Source organism: Artibeus jamaicensis, unplaced genomic scaffold, assembly GCF_021234435.1.
Source record: "Artibeus jamaicensis isolate MK-2021 breed Jamaican fruit bat unplaced genomic scaffold, CSHL_Jam_final contig_445, whole genome shotgun sequence".
NCBI classification, from domain to species: domain Eukaryota; kingdom Metazoa; phylum Chordata; class Mammalia; order Chiroptera; family Phyllostomidae; genus Artibeus; species Artibeus jamaicensis.
In genome coordinates, this window is record NW_026521832.1 from 55,995 (window position 1) to 74,142 (window position 18,148).

The following is an 18,148-nucleotide window of genomic DNA, read 5'->3' on the forward strand; positions in this document are numbered from 1 at the left end:
ATTATGTGAATAGAATTTCTCCAAAGGAGATATTCAAATGACCAGCAAGCACATAAAAGGATAGCTATAATTTTTTAAATGGAAAATAACAAATATTGGTGAGGATGAGGAGAAAATGTTGCAGCTGCTGTGCAAACAATTTGGTGATTCTTCAATAAGTGAAACATAGAATTAAACAGAATGTGGACTACCAGCCAAGATGGAGGCATAGGTAGATACACTGTGCCTCCTCACACGACCAAAAGAAGGACAACAATAAATGTAAAAACAAAAAAGAACCAGAACTGCCAGAAAATTGATCTGTATAGAAGTCCAACAACCAAAAAATTAAAGAAGAAACAATATTCCAGACTGGTAAGAGGGGCAGAGATGGGCAGCCAGGGAAAAGAAGACATATATAGCAAGGCAGTAGCTGGTGGACAAGGTGGGTGAGCCAGTGCTGGCAGACTGGGCAGTCCCACATCCACATGTGGATAAACCATTAGGAACAACTGGGGAGTGAGACAGACCATGCAAACCAGGGTTCCAGCATGGGAAATAAAAGCCTCAAAACCTCTGGATGTACAATTCCTCTGGGGATTGCAGCAGTGGAAGAAACCCCAGCCTCACAGGAGAGTTCACTGGAGAGACCCACAGGGTCTTAGAATATACACAAGCCCACACACTTTGGAATAAGAATGAGAAGGGCATGATTTGTTTGTGGGAAGTAGGGAAAATGATTGAAAGCCTACCAGGAGCCAAGAAAGTGGCATTGTTCCATCTATGACACCTCCCCAACATACAATGTCACAACGAGTGATTTGGGGTTGCCCTGCCCTGGCAAATACCTAAGACTCTGCCCCTTACAACATAACAGGTTCAACCACCAAGACAAAAAATATGGCCCAAACAAAAGAACAGATCAAAGCTCCAAAAATAGAACTAAGCAATGAAGAGAGAGCCAACCTATCAGATACACAGTTTAATACACTGGTAATCAGGAGGCTCACAGAAATCATTGAGTATGGTTTCAAAATAGAGGAAGAAGAGAAGGCTATGCAGAGTGAAATAAAGAAAATACACAGGGAACCAACAGTGAAGGTAAGAAAACCAGGACTCAAATAAACAATTTGGAGTAGAAGGAAGGAATAAACATTCAACCAGAGCAGAATAAAGGGAATTCAAAAAAATAAGGAGAGGCTTAGGAACCCCAGGACATCGTTAAATGATCCAACATCTGAATCATAAAGGTGCCAGAAAGAGAAGAGGATGAACAAGAAATTGAAAACTTACTTGAACAAACAATGAAGGAGATTTTCCCCAATCTGGCAAAGGGAATAAACATCCAGGAAGTCCAGGAAGCTCAGAGAGTCCCAAAGAAGTTGGACCTAAGGAAGCACACAGCAAAACACATCACAATTACATTACCCAAGATTAAAGAGAAGGAGAGAATCTTAAAAGCAGCAAGAGAAAAGGAGACAGTTATCTACAAAGGATTTCTCAAAAGACTATCAGCTGATTTCTCAAAAGAAACCTTACAGGCAAGAAGGGGCTGGAAAGAAGTATTCCAAGTCATGAAAGGTAAAAACCTACATCCAAGATTGTTCTATCCAGCAAAGCTACCATGTAGAATAGAAGGGCAGATAAAGTGCTTCCCAGATAAGGTCAAGTTCAAGGAGTTCATCATCACCAAGCCCTTATTATATGAAATGTTAAAGGGACTTATCTAAGAAAAAGAAGATGATCAAAACTATGAACAAGCCCTGGCTGGCGTAGCTCAGTGGATTGAGTGCGGGCTTGCAAACCAGAGTATCGCGGTTCAGTTCCCATTCAGGCACATGCCTGGGTTGCAGGCCAGTTCCCAGCAGGGGACAAATGAGAGGCGACCATACATTGATATTTCTCTCCCACTCTTTCTCCTTCCCTTCCCCTCTTTCTAAAAATAAATAAATAAAATATTTTTAGAAAAACTATGAACAGTAAAATGACAACAACCTCACAACTATCAACAACTGAACCTAAAACAAAAACAAACCAAGCAAACAACTAGAACAGGAACAGAATCACAGAAATATGGGTCACAGAGAGGATTATCAGCAGGGAGGCAGAGAGGGGAGAATGGGGGAAAGGGTACAGGTAGTAAGAAGCATAACTGGTAGATACAAAATAGAGCGTAGTTTAAGAATAGTATAGGAAATGGAGAAGCCAAAGAACTTGTATGTATGACCCATGGACATGAACTAAGGGGGTGGGAGGAATGCTGGTACAATGGTCATGCAGGGGAGAGGGGTATAAAGGGAAGAAAAGAAATTGGACAACTGTAATGGCATAATCAATAAAATATATTAAAAATAAAATAAAATAAAAATAATTAAACAGAATGTGACCCAGTAATTTCACCCTTAGGTATTTATCTCAAAGAGCTGAAAACAAGTATTCAAATAGTTGTACATGCACATTTATAGCACATTCATTTTCACATTTAAAGTGAATTATGAAAACATTCATTTTCACAATAGCCAAAAGGTAGAAACAACCCAAACATCCATCAAGGAATGAATGCTTAAATGTATTGTGGTATATACATGCAGTGGCATACTATTTATACATAAGAAGGAATAAAGTGCTGACATGCTACAATTTGCAAGAACCTCAAAAACATTATGGTCAATGAAAAAAGCCAGGTACAAGGTCACATACTGTATAATTTCATTTGTTTGAAATGGGCAAATACATTAAGGCAGAAAGCAGATTGGTCCTATTTTTAAATTATTTATTGAGTTAAAAGTATTTTTTCTGCCCTGGCTGGTGTGGCTCAGTGGATTGAGCACCAGCCTGCAAACCAAAGGGTTACCAGTTCAATTCCCAGTCAGGGCACATGCCTAGATTGTAGGCCAGGCCCCTGGTTAGGGGTGTGTGAGAGGCAACTGGTTGATATGTCTCTCACACATCTATGTTTCTCTCCCTCTTTTTCTCCCTGCCTTCCTATTTCTCTAAAAATAAATTAAAAATCTTTTTTTAATGATTCAAAAGGTTTTTTTATTCATTCCAGGGGAGGGTGGAGAAAGCAAGAGAGAGAAACATCCATGTGACAGAGAAATATCGATTGGTTGCCTCCTGAACATGCCCTGACCAGGCATCAAACCTGCAACCTTAGAATATGGAGATGACACTCTAACCAACGGAGCTACCTAGCCAGAGCCAGACTGCTCCTTGCCAGAGGTTGGGTAGTGACTGCATAATGTGTACATAAAGTGTTTCCTTTTGGGGTGTTGAGAAAGTTCTGGAACTAAATAGTGTTGATGGTTGCATACTTTCAATGTACTAAATGCCACTGTATTGTACACTTTAAAATGGTTAAAATTGTGAAGTTTATGCTATGTGTATTTTACCAAAATAAAGAAATTAGTAAGGGGAGAATCCTAGAAAGGTTTTTGTACATACAGACAAAATTATTTTAAAAGTTACATGGGACGACAAAGGAACTAGAATGCCACTAAAGTGTATTTTGAAAAAGAAGAATTAAGTGGAAGGAATTAGCCTACCCATTTTACTCAACACTTCACCCAAGACTTATTAAAAGGCTACAGCAGGGACTTCCGCCAAGATGGAGGCATAGGTGGATGTGCCGTGCCTTCTCACACAACCAAGTTTACAGATAACTAAATATTAGCAACAGAAAACACAGCCAGAACACAGAAAATTGAACTTTTCGGAAGTCTGTTAACAACAAATTCTTCAGCCTGACCGGTAAGGGGCAAAACCAGTGGCTGGTGGAGCTGGGTTGCACAGGAAAACTTGGTCAGACGGACTCAGGCGCTCGGAATCCAGGCGCAGGGTTGGACCTAGTGAGCGACCGAGCGAGTGACCAAGCGAGCAACCGCGGGGGAAACAGCAGGGGATCAGGGCTGCGTGTTGACTGTGGTCGCGCATTTGTGCGTGGATAGACAAGCAAGGGAGTGGGCGATTGGACTGGGACCCAGCCGGTCCCCACAGCAAGCGGCAGGAAGGACACAGCCATTTCCCTGCTCTGATCCCACCTCCACATACAGCATCATAACCCAGAGACTCTGAGTGGCCCAGCCCAGGTGAACCACCTAAGGTGCTGCTCCTCACCCAGCTGTGAGAAACAGCAGAGGGGGTCGCCATTTCCCCGCTCTGACCACGCCCCCACATATAGAGTCACAACCCAGCGACCTGGGAGTCCAAGGCCCCGCTTCTCACACTTAAAGGGCGCGAACAGACCAAAAATGGCTCAAGAAGATCTCAAAGCCCCAGAGCCTATAAATCTAAGCAATGAAGAAATAGCAAAACTCTCGGAGGCACAGTTTAAAACACTGGTGATTAGGATCCTCACAGAACTGGTTGATTATAGCCACAAATTAGACAAATATATGAAGGCGAAACTAATTGAAATGAATGGAATTGCACAGGACACCTGTGCAATAGCAATGAAAAGGAAACTGGGACTCAAATCAATGGAGTGGACCAGAAGAAAGCAAATAATGGCCAAACAGAAAAGAGTCAAGAAGCAAGAATTCAAAGAAATGAGGAGAGTCTTAGGAACCTCCAGGACATCTTTAAACGCTCCAACATCCGAATTATAGGGGTACCAGAAGGGGGAAAGGAACACCCACCAGTGGAAAACTTATTTGAACAAATAATAAAGGAGAATTTCCCCAATCTGGCAAAGGAAATAGACTTCCAGGAAATCCAGGAAGCTCAGAGAGTCCCAAAGAAGTTGGACCCAAGAAGGAACACACCAAGGCACATCATAATTATATTAGCCAAAATTAAAATGAAGGAGAGAGTCCTAGAAGTAGCAAGAGCTAAGGGGACAGTCACCTACAAAGGAGTTCCCATCAGACTGTCAGCAGATTTCTCAAAAGAGACCTTCCAGGCAAGAAGGGGCTGGAAAGAGGTATTCCAAGTCATGAAATCCAAAGACCTACAACCAAGATTGCTCTATCCAGCAAAACTTTCACTTAGAATGGAAGGACAGATAAAGTGCTTCTCAGATAAGATCAAATTCAAGGAGTTCATCATCACCAAGCCCTTATTATATGAAATGTTAAAGGGACTTATCTAAGAAAAAGAAGTTAAAGAAACATGAACAGTGAAAGGACAACAAACTCACAGTTATTAACAACCACACCTAAAACAAAAGCAAACTAAAAGGACAGCTAGATCAGGAGTGGAAACATAGAAATGAAGATCTCAAGGAGGGTTAGCAACAGGGGAGTGGGAGGAGGAGAAGGGGGGAGAAGGTACAGAAAATAAGTAGCATAGACAGTAGATAGAAAATAGATGGGGGGGCAAGAATAGCATGGGAAATATAGAATCTAAAGGACTTGAGACACATGGTCATAAACTAAAGGGGGGTAATGGTGGGGATGGGGGGTAGGGTGGAGGGGAATGAAGGGGGGAATAGAACAACTGTAACAGCATAATCAATAAAAAAATTTTTTTTAATAAAAATTTTTTAAAAAGGCTACAGCAGTCAAGATGATGGGGTATTTGGCAGAAGGACAAATATGCAGATCAATGAAACAGAATAGAGGACCCAGTAATAGACCCACACAAATATGCCCAACTGATTTTTTTCACAAATGTGCAAAAGCAATTGAATGGAGGAAGAATTGCCTTTTAAATACACATTGCTGATGAAATTGGACATTTATAGGCAAATAAATAAATAAATAAATAAATAAATATTAAAACCCTTAACTTCAGTCTCAGACCTTACACCAAAAAATAACTCAAAGTAGATCACCAACTTAAATGTGAAGTATAAAACTTTTAGAAGAGCTAGAAAAAGATTTGACACCAAAACATTATCTGTAAAAGGAAAAACATAGAATAGACTTCATCAAAATTAAACCACATTTCTCTGTAAAAAAAAACCCTGTTATAAGGATGAAAAGACTAATAATTGGGAGAAAATATGTGCAAACCACACACCTAAGAAAGGACTATTACCTAATATATATAAAGAATTCTCAAAGCCCACAGTAAAAATAATAAAATAATAAAATACTCTAATGAGAAAAATGGTCAAAAGACATGAAGGGACATTTCACCAAAAGAGGATATATAGATAGCCAATACATGAAAATATGTTTAGCACCATTAGCCATTAGGGAACTACAAATTAAAACCACAATTAGATATTACTACATACCCATCAGAATGACCAGAATAAAAAAGTAATGATAATATCAAGTGCTGATGAGAATAATGCTGAAAAAATAGATCATTCATACATTACTCATGGGAATGTTAAATGGTAAGCCACTCTGGAAAACAGTTTGGCAGGTTTTTTTAACTATATATGCAACTTTCATATGATCCAAAATTTGCACTCTTGTGCATTTATCCCAGAATAATAAAAAAAACTAATGTTCACACAAAACCTGTATGCAAATGTTTATCACAGATCTATCAATAATAGCCAAAAACTGGAAACAAGGCAGATGTCCTTCAACAGGCAAATAGTTAAACAATTCATCTCTCCAAATAAAAAGGAACAAACTATGGATAAACACATAACATGAGTGAATCTCCAGAGAAAAATGTTGTGTGGAAAAAGCCAATCCCCAAAGGTTACATACTATGACCTATTTATATAGTCTTTTTAAATTTTTTATTTAATTATTGTTCAATATATAGTCTTAAAATGACAAAATAATAGAAATGGAGAACAGATTAGTCATTGATAGATGTTAAGGTGAGGATGTGGCATGGAGTATCCTAGTAGAAATGCCCTATATTTTGATGTATCAATGTCAATATCTTGGTTGTAATATTATACTATATAATTTCACAAGATATTACCACTGGGAGAAACTGGGTAAAGGGCATTCAAAACCCCTCTTTATTATTACTTACAGTGGCATGTAAAGCTATGATAATCTCAAAACAAGTTTAATTTATATTTAATGTATATACAGCTCAGTTTTGCAAGATTAAAAGAGCTCTGAAGACTGGTCATGCAACAATATGAATATACTTAAAACTACTGAACTATACAATGAAAATGTAAGACAGTAAATTTTATGTTATGTGTATTTTACCACAATAAAGTATCATTGTAAACTGAGATTTAAACATATATAAGCATAAAAAATATATTTAAACACATGGCAGATAGTGCCCATTTTGGTACTCATATTACCCATGTTTGGCCAGTAGAAATTGCTCTATTAGCTCCTGATTACTTTGTTACAATTTAAATCTGTGAAAGCAACTTCCAGCCAGGATGGAGGAGTAGGTGGAAACATTGTGCCTCCTGACACAACCAAGTTTAAAGACAACAAAGTTTTAGTGACAAAAACACAACCAAAACACAGAACATTGAACTATACGAAAGTCTGAAAACAATGAACCATTCAGCCAGACCAGTAAGAGGAGAGGAGCCAGCGGCTGGTGGAGTGGGTTGAGCAGGAAACTCTGCTGGACTGACCCAGGCACAGGCGGTGGTTGATGGATCCCAGGCCTGGGGTTGCAACAGGCAGACCCAGTGAGGGTGCAAGGTGGCAGACTGACCATGGTCACACATTCGCACACACATAAACCAGGCAAAGGAGCGCGTAGTGAGACAGACCAAGCAGGCCCCAGCAGCCAGAAGAAGCACAGGGGACAGCCATTGCCCCTCTTTGACCCCACCCCCATATACAGCATCACAACCAAGCAACTGAGTTGCCCCACCCTGGTGAACACCTAGGGCTCTGCCCCTCATACATAACAGGCAAGAACAGACCAAAACATTATGGCTTAAGAAGAACACCTCAAAGCCCCAGAGCCAATAACTCTAAGCGACCAAGAAATAGCCAAACTTTCAGATGCACAGTTCAAAACACTGGTGATCAAGATGCTCATAGAACTGGTTGATTTTAGTCACAAATTAGAAGAACAAATGAAGGCTAAACTAATTGAAATGAAGGGAAATGCACAGGAAACCAATAGTGATGGAAAGGAAACGGGGACTCAAATCAAGGGAGTGGACCAGAAGGAAGAAAAAAAATGACCAAACAGAAAAGGATAAAGAAGCAAGAATTCAAAAAAAATGAGGACAGGCTTAGAAACTTTCAGGACATCTTTAAACGTTCCAATAACCAAATTATAAGGGTACCAGAAGGGGAAGAGGAAGAGCAACAAGTGGAAAACTTATGTGAACAAATAATAAAGGAGAACTTTCCCAATCTGGCAAAGGAAATAGACTTCCAGGAAATCCAGGAAGCTCAGAGAGTCCCCAAGAAGTTGGACCCAAGAAGGAACACACCAAGGCACATCATAATTACATTAGCCAAGATTCAAATGAAGGAAAAAGTCCTAGAAGCAGCAAGAGCTAAGGGGACAGTCACCTACAAAAGAGTTCCCATCAGACTGTCAGCTGATTTCTCAAAAGAGACCTTACAGGCAAGAAGGGGCTGGAAAGAGGTATTCCAAGTCATGAAATCCACAGACCTACAACCAAGATTGCTCTATCCAGAAAAACTTTCATTTAGAATGGAAGGGCTGATAAAGTGCTTCTCAGATAAGGTCAAGCTCAAAGAGTTCATCATCACCAAGTCCTTATTATATGAAATGTTAAAGGGACTTATCTAAGAAAAAGAAGACAAAGAAACATGAACAGTGAAAGGACAGCAAACTCACAGTTATTAACAACCACACCTAAAACGAAAGCAATCTAAGAGGACAGCTAGATCAGGAGTAAAACCATAGAAATGAAGATCACATGGAGGGTTAGCAACAGGGGAGTGGGAGGAGGAGAAGGTATAGAGAATAAGTAGCATAGATGGTAGGTAGAAAATAGATGGGGGGAGGCAAGAATAGTATGGGAAATATAGAATCTAAAGAACTTGAGACACGTGGTCATAAACTAAAGGGGGGTAATGTTGGGTATGGGGAGTAGGGTGGAGGGGAATGAAGGGGGGAATAGAACAACTGTAATGGCATAATCAATAAAAAATAAATAAAATTAAATAATAAATAAATAAATAACACAGTTTGGAATCAGCCCTTGTGTTAAATTCACTGGCAAGTACTAAAAGATGTATGGTCCCAGATGCCTATGGCTGCAAAAATATTACATGGCTAAATTCCTTGGTTGCAGTATTTTAAAAGGTCATAAGATTATGTCACTCCACAAAAGTATCTTTCTGAGTCTCCTTTTCTCTTATCTCTCCAGTGACTCTCCCCTGTGAATTAGTAACTATCAAAAATTTATATTGCCCCATTTTTTTCTTCATTTTTTTTGTCTTGGTTAGCCTCCTCCCCAAGCAATTCAGGAGCTTCAGAGAGAGAGAGAGAGAGAGAGTGTGTGTACTTGTGAGAGGGAGGGAAGAGAAATTGTGTAACTAAGGAAATGAAAATGGAGGTGGCCTTCTCAACTTCCAGCCAAGATATAGGCATATATAGACACACTGTGCCTCCTTGCGCAACCAAACAAGAACAACCAAATTAAAAACAAAAAATAACCAGAACTGGCAGAAAATCGAACTGTATGGAAGTCTGACAACCAAGAAGTTAAAGAAGAAACATTCATCCAGACCAGTAGGAGAGGCAGATACAGGCAGCCAGGCAGAGAGGACTCATGACATAGCAGCAGCTGGAGGACCGGGCGAGGAAGTGGCTTACAGACTGTGTGGTCCCACATTCATGTGCAGATGAACCTGGAAGAGCAACTAGGGAACAAGACAGACCGCACAATCCAGAGTTTGAGAGTGGGAAAATAAAGCCTCAAAACCTCTGACTGAAAACAGCTGTGGGGGTTGAGATGGCAGTGGGAGAAACTCCCAGCCTCACGAGAGAGTTTGTTGGAGAGACCCACAGGATCCTAGTATGTACACAAGCTCACCCACCGGGTATTAGCCCCAGAAGGCCACAATTTGATTGTGGGTAGCGGAGGAAGTGACTGAAAACCAGCAGAGATCAGAGCAAGTGGCATTGTTTCCTCTCCACCCCCTCCCCAACATGCAGCATCACAACACAGCAATGTGGGTTACCCCACCATGGTGAACACCTAAGCACCACCCCAACTACATAACAGGAGCGCTGAGACAAAAAAAAAAAATGGCCCAAGTGAAAGAACAGATCAAAGCTCCAGAACAAATACAACAAAGCAACAAAGAAATAGCCAAACTATCAGATGCACAGTTCAAAACACTGGTTATCAGGATGTGCCAGGAATTCACTGGGTAATTCAACAGCATAAAAAAGACCCAGGCAGCAATGAAGGTTGCATTATGTGAAATAAAGAAACATCTACAGGAAACCAACAGTGACAGGAAGGAAACCAGGACTCAAATCAACAGTTTGGAGGAGAAGGAAGAAATAAACATTCAACCAGAACAGAATGAAGAAAGTAGAATTTTCAAAAAAAAAAAAAATGAAGAGAGGCTTAGGGACTTCCAGGACATCTTTAAACATTCCAACATCTGAATCATAGGGGCGCCAGAAAGAGAAGAGGAAAACCAAGAAATTGAAAAGTCATTTGAACAAATAATGAAGAAAAACTTCCCCAATCTGGCAAAGGAAACAGACTTTCAGAAAGTCCAGGAAGCTCAGAGAGTTCCAAAGAAGTTGGACCCAAGGAAGCACACAGCAAGACACACCATAATTACATTTACCAAGATTAAAGAGGAGACAATCTTAAAAGCAGCAAGAGAAAAGGAGACAGTTACCTACACAGGTGTTCCCATCAGACTGTCAGCTGATTTCTCAAAAGAGACCTTACAGGCAAGAAGGGGCTGGAAAGAAGTATTCCAAGTCATGAAAGGCAAGGACCTACATCCAAGATTACTCTATCTGGCAAAGCTACCATTTATAATAGAAGGGCAGATAAAGTCCTTCCCAGATAAGGTCAAGTTCAAGGAGTTCATCATCACCAAGCCCTTATTATATGAAATGTTAAAGAGACTTATCTAAGAAAAAGAAGAAGATAAAAACTCTGAACAGTAAAATGACAATAAATTCACAACTATTAACAACTGAACCTAAAAAAACACAAAGACAAACTAAGCAAACAACTAAAACAGGAACAAAATCACAGAAATGGAGATCACATGGAGGGTTATCAGTAAGGGAGTGGAAGCAGAAGAGAGGGGGGAAAGGTACACAGAATAAATAGCATAAATGGTAGGTAGAAAATAGACAGAGGGAGGTTAAGAATAGTATAGGAAATGTAGAAGCCAAAGAACTTGTATGTATGACCAATGGACATGAACTAAAGGAGGGGAATGCAGGTGAGAGGGAGTGTGCAGGGTGGAGGTGAATAAAGGAGGGAAATGGGAGAACTATAATAGCATAGCCAATAAAATATATTTAAAAAAGAAAATGGAGGTGGTAGGGGGATAGACAGCTGCAAGGATCTGAGCTGGTAGACTGAAGCAAACCTTCATCCTAAACAACTTGGAGCTCAGATTTCTTCTCTGAACAGCTGGCTTTTTTCAGACCTTCTGAAATACTCTGTAAAGATGGGGGAAGGGCTGTGAACTACCTCTGCTATGGACCTTATTTAAAGTCAGCTACTCCCTAGATATGTTCTGTAGAAACTAAATGTAATATTCAGTATAGCAGAGATGAGGGTGGTGAACAAGGGGTATACAATTGCCCACCCTAATTTTTAAAGGCTGGAAGTTCATTATTGAGCATGCTGGAGGTCTGCTTGGAGTAGGCAGTGACTAGAGTCATATAAACTGGAATTGGATATCTAATTTGCCTATCATATTTCTGCCTCCCCCCTCCTATTTGGCACCCTGTACTCCACATTACTTCTAATCCTCCTACCCTCCCCACTCCCACACCCTGCCCCCACCAAAGCTCCTGGAATTTTGGACTTAGCTATTTTTAAAACAGTCAACTCAGTAGCCACCTCCCTCCCCCGCTCAGCTGTCCAGTGCTCTAGCCAGCCATATACTCTCCCTTCCCCCCACACCAGACCTTCTCTGGCTTGCTGAGCTCACTGAGATTGCTGCGGGTCTGGGTACCTGGGGGAGAAATGGAGAAAGAGACGGGGGATTCCCTGGCCGGAGCTGACCAACAGAGTAGGCAGTCATGGCTGGAGAACGGGATATCTGAGTAATGTTTGACCTCTGGAAACAGTAAGTCAAAATGAAATTGCAATTCCTTTAATAAGCCTTTGGATTGAAGTTAGGCTTTGGTCTAACTTGGATATCTCTGGTCCAAAAGCTAAGATCTCTCCCATGCTAAAGTGCCCCAATCTCCATTTCTCCTGTCTGATTTCTTTCCGGCCTCACGCCCATGGCCATCTGAAGTTTAATTCCCAGGCTCTCCTCTGACAGTTCCCCTCCTCACCTTGTTTGCTGAAGATTTCTGAGAAAGCCTCCTTCTTTAGGAGGAGTTTCCTGCATCCCCTAATCTGTTTAGTTTCACATGATTAGTCCCTGATTAGCAGTGCCCCTCACATTGGGCTTCCAAGGATGGTGGCCACTCGTCATCATAAATGATTTCTCCCCACAAGTCATCTATTCTCCCTTCTGCATGACTCTTCCCTGAATTATATCCTTACCCCAAGAGAGGCAAGTCCCTCCCCAAGCTCTCTCCTCACCAAAAGATGGAGAACTTCTGAATTTACAAAGGGAAGATTAAACAAAAAAGTGATTCTGCAGTCAGGTTTGGAAATATTCAAGAACTGTTGACTCATAACAAGCAAATATTGATTTGCATGCTTAGGTTGCACTCCATTATTTGATGAGAGAGAAGGATTATAATTACAGCTCCCTAGGATAGAAGAAAGAAATTGATTCTTTTTTCATTTGAATACTAAGGGGCTAGGTATTCTACCATTACTTCTTCTTACTGAAAATCCTGACACAAAGCAAAAAAAAAAAAAGACCCCTGGAGGATGTTCCCTGCTGATGGGGAAAGGCAAATAAAAGGTATGTTTCTGAAGTATCTTTCAGATCCTAATTCTATTAGGGAGCCTACTGGAATGACTGGGATCTGATCTATCCCCATAATTCATCCTTTTTGGACATTTCTGCTGTTTGGTTGCTCAGAATGGGACAACACAGTGGACTCTGCCCACCAAGTCCACTCAGTGTTCCTTCCACCCCCCACCTACAGGTATTGCATAAAGGACCAAAAAGTGGCCACAAGAGCAGGGCACAGATGTTTAACAGCCACACTTATAGTTTGAGGAGCCCCATTCTTCCCAAACTCTAGTCTGCTTATACTTCTCTTGATTTTCCGGATTCTCTTCACGTCATCCTGGACAATCTTTAACTTTTCTCTTTCTCCACACCCAGCCACATTTCTTTTTTCAGTCTCTTACAGGACAGCCAGTCAAAATTCACTAGGTAGGACAGCCATCAGCTGGAAAGAACTGGAGCCTGGGGGCACCTGGCTGGATAAGGCATGGGGGATCCAAGCCAGTCTCCTACTCCCTGGTTCCCCCATAGCAGTCCCCCAACTCTGAGCACTCTCACTCTTCTGCTGCTCCTCTGTGGATATGGTAAGGGAGGGCTGGGGAAGGGTTTGGGGAATCTAAAGGGCAGGCTACTATCTAGGGGTGGGCATGTGCATATGTGAGTGAGAAGAGATGGGTGCTGAGGGGTCATTTGCCCCTCTCTCAAACAGGTATATTTTATTTCCCATTCAACTTGGGGAAGGGCACTGGGGAAGACCTCTACGGACAGGGAGAAGAGATCTAGCGTGCTTAAATGTTTTTAGCAAAACTGAGTGAGGACAGGACTAGGGAACTGCGGTCTGGGGACTTGGGGAGGCAATCAGTCATTTTAGGACTGGCTGGAATCTCCTGACAAGATTTGGGAGAGCATACTCTTGAGCGGGATCATCTTACAGGCCTCTCCCTTATGTTCTCAGCTCATTCTCAGTGCAAGATCCTACGCTGCAATGCTGAGTATGTATCATCCACCTTAAGCCTTAAAAGTGGGGGTTCACCAGGAGTACTCCGAGGAGACCGAGATGGAGGGGTGGACTCCAGAGGTCTCTGTCGAGCCCTCCGCTCTTATGCACTATGCACTCGGCGCACAGCTCGCACCTGCCGCGGGGATCTCGCCTTCCATTCTGCAGTGCATGGTATAGAGGACCTGATGATTCAACACAACTGTTCCCGCCAGGGCCCCATGGCCTCTCGCCCACCCCGGGGCCCAGCCCTTTCCAGTGGGGGGCCCGTCCACTCCTCCAGTCCTGCAGCCCCGGACCCCTGTGACTATGAAGATCGGTTTTCCCGGCTGCACGGTCATCCCCCGGGCTTCTTACACTGCGCCTCCTTCGGGGACCCACATGTGCGCAGCTTCCACCACCACTTTCACACGTGCCGTGTCCAAGGAGCTTGGCCCCTGCTGGATAATGACTTCCTTTTTGTCCAGGCCACCAGCTCCCCCGTGGCTTCGGGTGCCAACGCCACCACCACCCGGAAGGTCAGAACTCAATTGCTCCTCCAGATTTTCATGGTCACTTCATGGTAACACTTCCAACCCATTCCCACTATTCCTCAGCAATGGAATTCTCAACCCCATTCCCTTTTTTCTTTAACCACTCCCTTATCTGGAATCACTCCCTCCTTATCAAATATTTGCTCCTGTAAATCACTTTCCCTTGGTGAGAATTTCACTCCATGTCATAAAACACTGAAAAGAAAGTTAGGAAAAAGAGAGCTGAGGAGCCCTAGGATGAGGAGTTACAGAAGGGAAATTTTTCTTTCGCCTATGGGAGTAGCTGAGATTGAGGCCGAAAACTAGAGAGGGGTTGAGTGGGGAGGAGGCAATACTGAAAGATAATGAGAAGGGATTGAGGAGTGAGGGCCATGCTAAACCTTGCATCTCTGCTGGGATCAGATCCCTAACTATGTAAGAGGTCTGACAGGGAGAAGGGGGAAGGATGCCCTGAGCCCAAAATAAACTGCTTTCCTTCTTGCCCTCACAGCTCACCATTATATTTAAAAATATGCAGGAATGCATTGATCAGAAGGTCTACCAGGCTGAGGTGGACAATCTTCCTGCAGCCTTTGAAGATGGTTCTATCAATGGAGGTACCCGACCTGGGGGCTCAAGTTTGTCCATTGGAACTGCTGAACCTGGGAGCCATGTGGAGATACAAGCTGCCTATATTGGTACAACAATAATTATTCGGCAGACAGCTGGGCAGCTCTCCTTCTCCATCAAGGTAGCAGAGGATGTGGCCAGAGCCTTCTCAGCTGAGCAGGACTTACAGCTCTGTGTTGGAGGGTGCCCCCCAAGTCAGCGACTCTCTCACTCAGAGTGCAATCATCGGGGAGCTATAACCATTGACACTGCCAGACAGCTGTGCAAGGAAGGGCTGCCAGTTGAAGATGCTTATTTTCATTCCTGTGTCTTTGATGTTTTAATCTCTGGTGACCCCAACTTTACTGTGGCAGCTCACGCTGCTCTGGAGGATGCTCGAGCCTTCTTGCCAGACTTAGAAAAGCTGCATCTCTTCCCTTCAGATGCTGGGGTTCCACTTTCCTCAGCAACCCTTCCAGCTCCACTCCTCTCTGGGCTTTTTTTTCTGTGGCTTTGCATTCAATAACTAGAGCAGCAAGCCCTTGATTGTTTTGAAAATGATTTGGGCATATAGATTGGCAGGGAAGAACATGAAGAGCTGCTGAAGGAAGCAGTGGGGACTGGGAGACACATGAAACAATGGCATTTATCCAGAATCAGACACAGCTGCAGTTCAAAGGTGAAGTGATTATAGAATAAGGATTATGGACTAGGTTTCTGCATTTGAGACCTCTTTAAGGACTCCTCACCAGTTTCCTCAATCCCATTTATAATAAGTGAGTTGTTTCAGTCCATCTACTCCTGAGATCACCCCTACAAGCTTAGAGGTTATAGTAGTCCTGATGATCAATAGAAAACTGAAGGATTGGAACTTTTAAGAGGACAGAACTGAAAGAGAAAGACACGATCATTACCCATATACTCAATGATTTTCCAATCATTTTCACTTAGAAGGTGGAAAGGAAAAAATGATTAGGGAAAAGAGTCTATTGGATGAATATATATGTGAGTAAGGTGTGTACTGCTTTTTTTTTTTGGTTCAGAAATGAAGTAGAAGTTGTCTAGATCTTAGGTGAAATGAATCTCTGCCTTTAGAGAATGGCATAGATAGTAAAGAAACTCTCATCCTTACCCCTAACTAAACTGCTATTAAAGCTATGAATTAATCACTCCTTTGGTTTCCTATCTTCAGTCTCTTCACAGATGCTTAAAAGTGAGTAAGACAACAGAGTCACTCCACTGAAAGGGGCTCAGAGGTATCAGACATTACTTTGCCCTCAGGAAGTTTATAGGCTATTAGGGAAACAAAACTGATTCACATGAAGGAGTGATGAGTGTGTAATTATTCACTATATTCTATGGTACTGTGAATTCTGATGGGAAGATGTTTGGAGAGAACTCAAGTAATGATAAGTAATAAGAGGTAATAGAGAAGATGGGATTTCAAGTGATCTTTGAAGATTTGAATTGTTAAGGACCACCTTCCTGGCAATGACAACCAGCTGGAGTTATGTATAGATTCATGCTTCCATGAGGAAAACAGCAAAACTCAAATGAATTAGGCAAGAAGTAATGGGATAGAAGGGGAATGGGCTGAAGTCAGATTATGAAGCACCTTGAAAGTGGAGCCAAGGAGTTTAAATTCAATTGACAGCTAACATTTATCGAAAGTTTAAAACCTGTCAGGCAATGTTCTAAACACTTTTAAATTTTTAATTCATTTAATCCTCACAACTACCTAAGGGAGTTAATATTCTCATTGCTATTTTTATATAAGGAAACTGAGGTACAGGAAGATTAAACAATTTGCCCACAGTCATATAGCTAATAAATGGTAGAACCAGAAACTGAACCCAAGCAGTTTAAATCTAGAGCCTTAACTCTTAACCACCATACTATATATTGTCAAGGAAACAGAACCATTAAAAATTTTGGTTATGGAGCTGGGCAGAAGAGGAGAGCTGAGGTGCTGGCTGCTACCACAAAAGCTACTTCCTTCTTCTATCATATGAAACCCAAAAGGAAGAGCTGGGAAGAGAGGAGAAGCCCAAAGTTGAAGGAATCTAGTTTGTAGAAGAAGACTTGAGAATAGAAGTTATTCTAGCCCGGGATGTTCTAAAGTAACAGTGGTATTTTTTATATTCAGTATCTCCCCAATTTTTCTGGTCTCAGTCTCCCCCTTCGGCTACTCTATTATCTAGGGCCTGTCCCTAATCTAAACATATATTGAGACTTATGTTCTCCGTCTTCTCTCAGCCTCACCCACCTGAACATACTTCCCCAGAACACATATACACACTGACCAGTGCTTACCAGACAGGGTGTACTATCTGGTCTGCCATTTCAAATTTCTTTTTTTTTATTATTAAATATTTTATTTATTTATCTTAAGAGGGGAAGGGAAGGTGAGAGGAAGAGAAATATCAATGTATGTTTGCTTCTTGTGTGTCCCCTGCTGGGAACTAGCCTGCAACCCAGGCATGTGCTTTGACTGGGAATCAAACTGCAATCCTTTGGTTCACAGGCCCATGCTCAATCCACTGAGCTACACCAGCCAGGGCTCAAATTTCTTTTGCAATTCTTCATCCCCTATTTCTTCCTCTTCACCTCCTCTAGGGACCACAGCCACTCTGCCATTTCCTCAAAGCCTCTCTTTTGAAAACTATTTCTTATATTGGTTCTCTTGACTCATCATAGTAACTTTATTCCTCAGGTTTGGGAATCATAAGTTAGTTAAGAATTTCATAACTAACTGATGAAAAATCCTTTTATGACACCTGCTCATGTAACACTGCTCCCTTTCCCCAAATTTAGGATTAACCCTACTACCTATGCAGTATTTTTAAAGGGGTAGTTCAAAATAAACTCATGAAAAGATGCTCAACATGTTTAATCACTATGGAAATGCAAATCAAATTAAAACCACAATGAGAAAATACTACACACCACCACTGGAACAGTTAAAATAGAAGACTGACCACCCTGGCTGGTGTGGCTCAATGGATTGAGTGCCAGCCTGCAAACCAAAAGGTTGCTGGTTTGATTCTCAGTCAGAGCACATGCCTGGGTTGTGGGCCAGGCCACTGGTCTGGGGTGTAGGAGACACAGCTAGTTGATGTACCTCTCATATGTCAAATGTTTCTCTCTGTCTCTTCCCC

At 41.9% G+C, this 18,148-nt stretch overlaps 1 protein-coding gene across 1 annotated transcript; it reads left to right on the forward strand.

The window, feature by feature from the left end:
- Positions 1–11,901: 11,901 nt before the first annotated feature.
- On the forward strand, positions 11,902–16,159 carry HJV (hemojuvelin BMP co-receptor). Its single transcript, XM_037145379.2, has 4 exons — positions 11,902–12,083; positions 13,269–13,456; positions 13,828–14,387; positions 14,893–16,159. Exons 2-4 carry the CDS (start codon positions 13,360–13,362, stop codon positions 15,514–15,516), a joined length of 1,281 nt encoding a protein of 426 aa, XP_037001274.1. The 5' UTR covers positions 11,902–12,083; positions 13,269–13,359; the 3' UTR covers positions 15,517–16,159.
- The last annotated feature ends 1,989 nt before the right edge of the window (positions 16,160–18,148 follow it).

Bases quoted from the DNA above. Each gene is read 5' to 3' on its own strand.
- HJV (XM_037145379.2), top strand. From the start codon at position 13,360: ATGGGGGATCCAAGCCAGTCTCCTACTCCCTGGTTCCCCCATAGCAGT. The intron at 13,457-13,827 runs GTAAGGGAGGGC...TTATGTTCTCAG, and splicing joins GCTGCTCCTCTGTGGATATG to CTCATTCTCAGTGCAAGATC. The intron at 14,388-14,892 runs GTCAGAACTCAA...TTGCCCTCACAG, and splicing joins ACGCCACCACCACCCGGAAG to CTCACCATTATATTTAAAAA.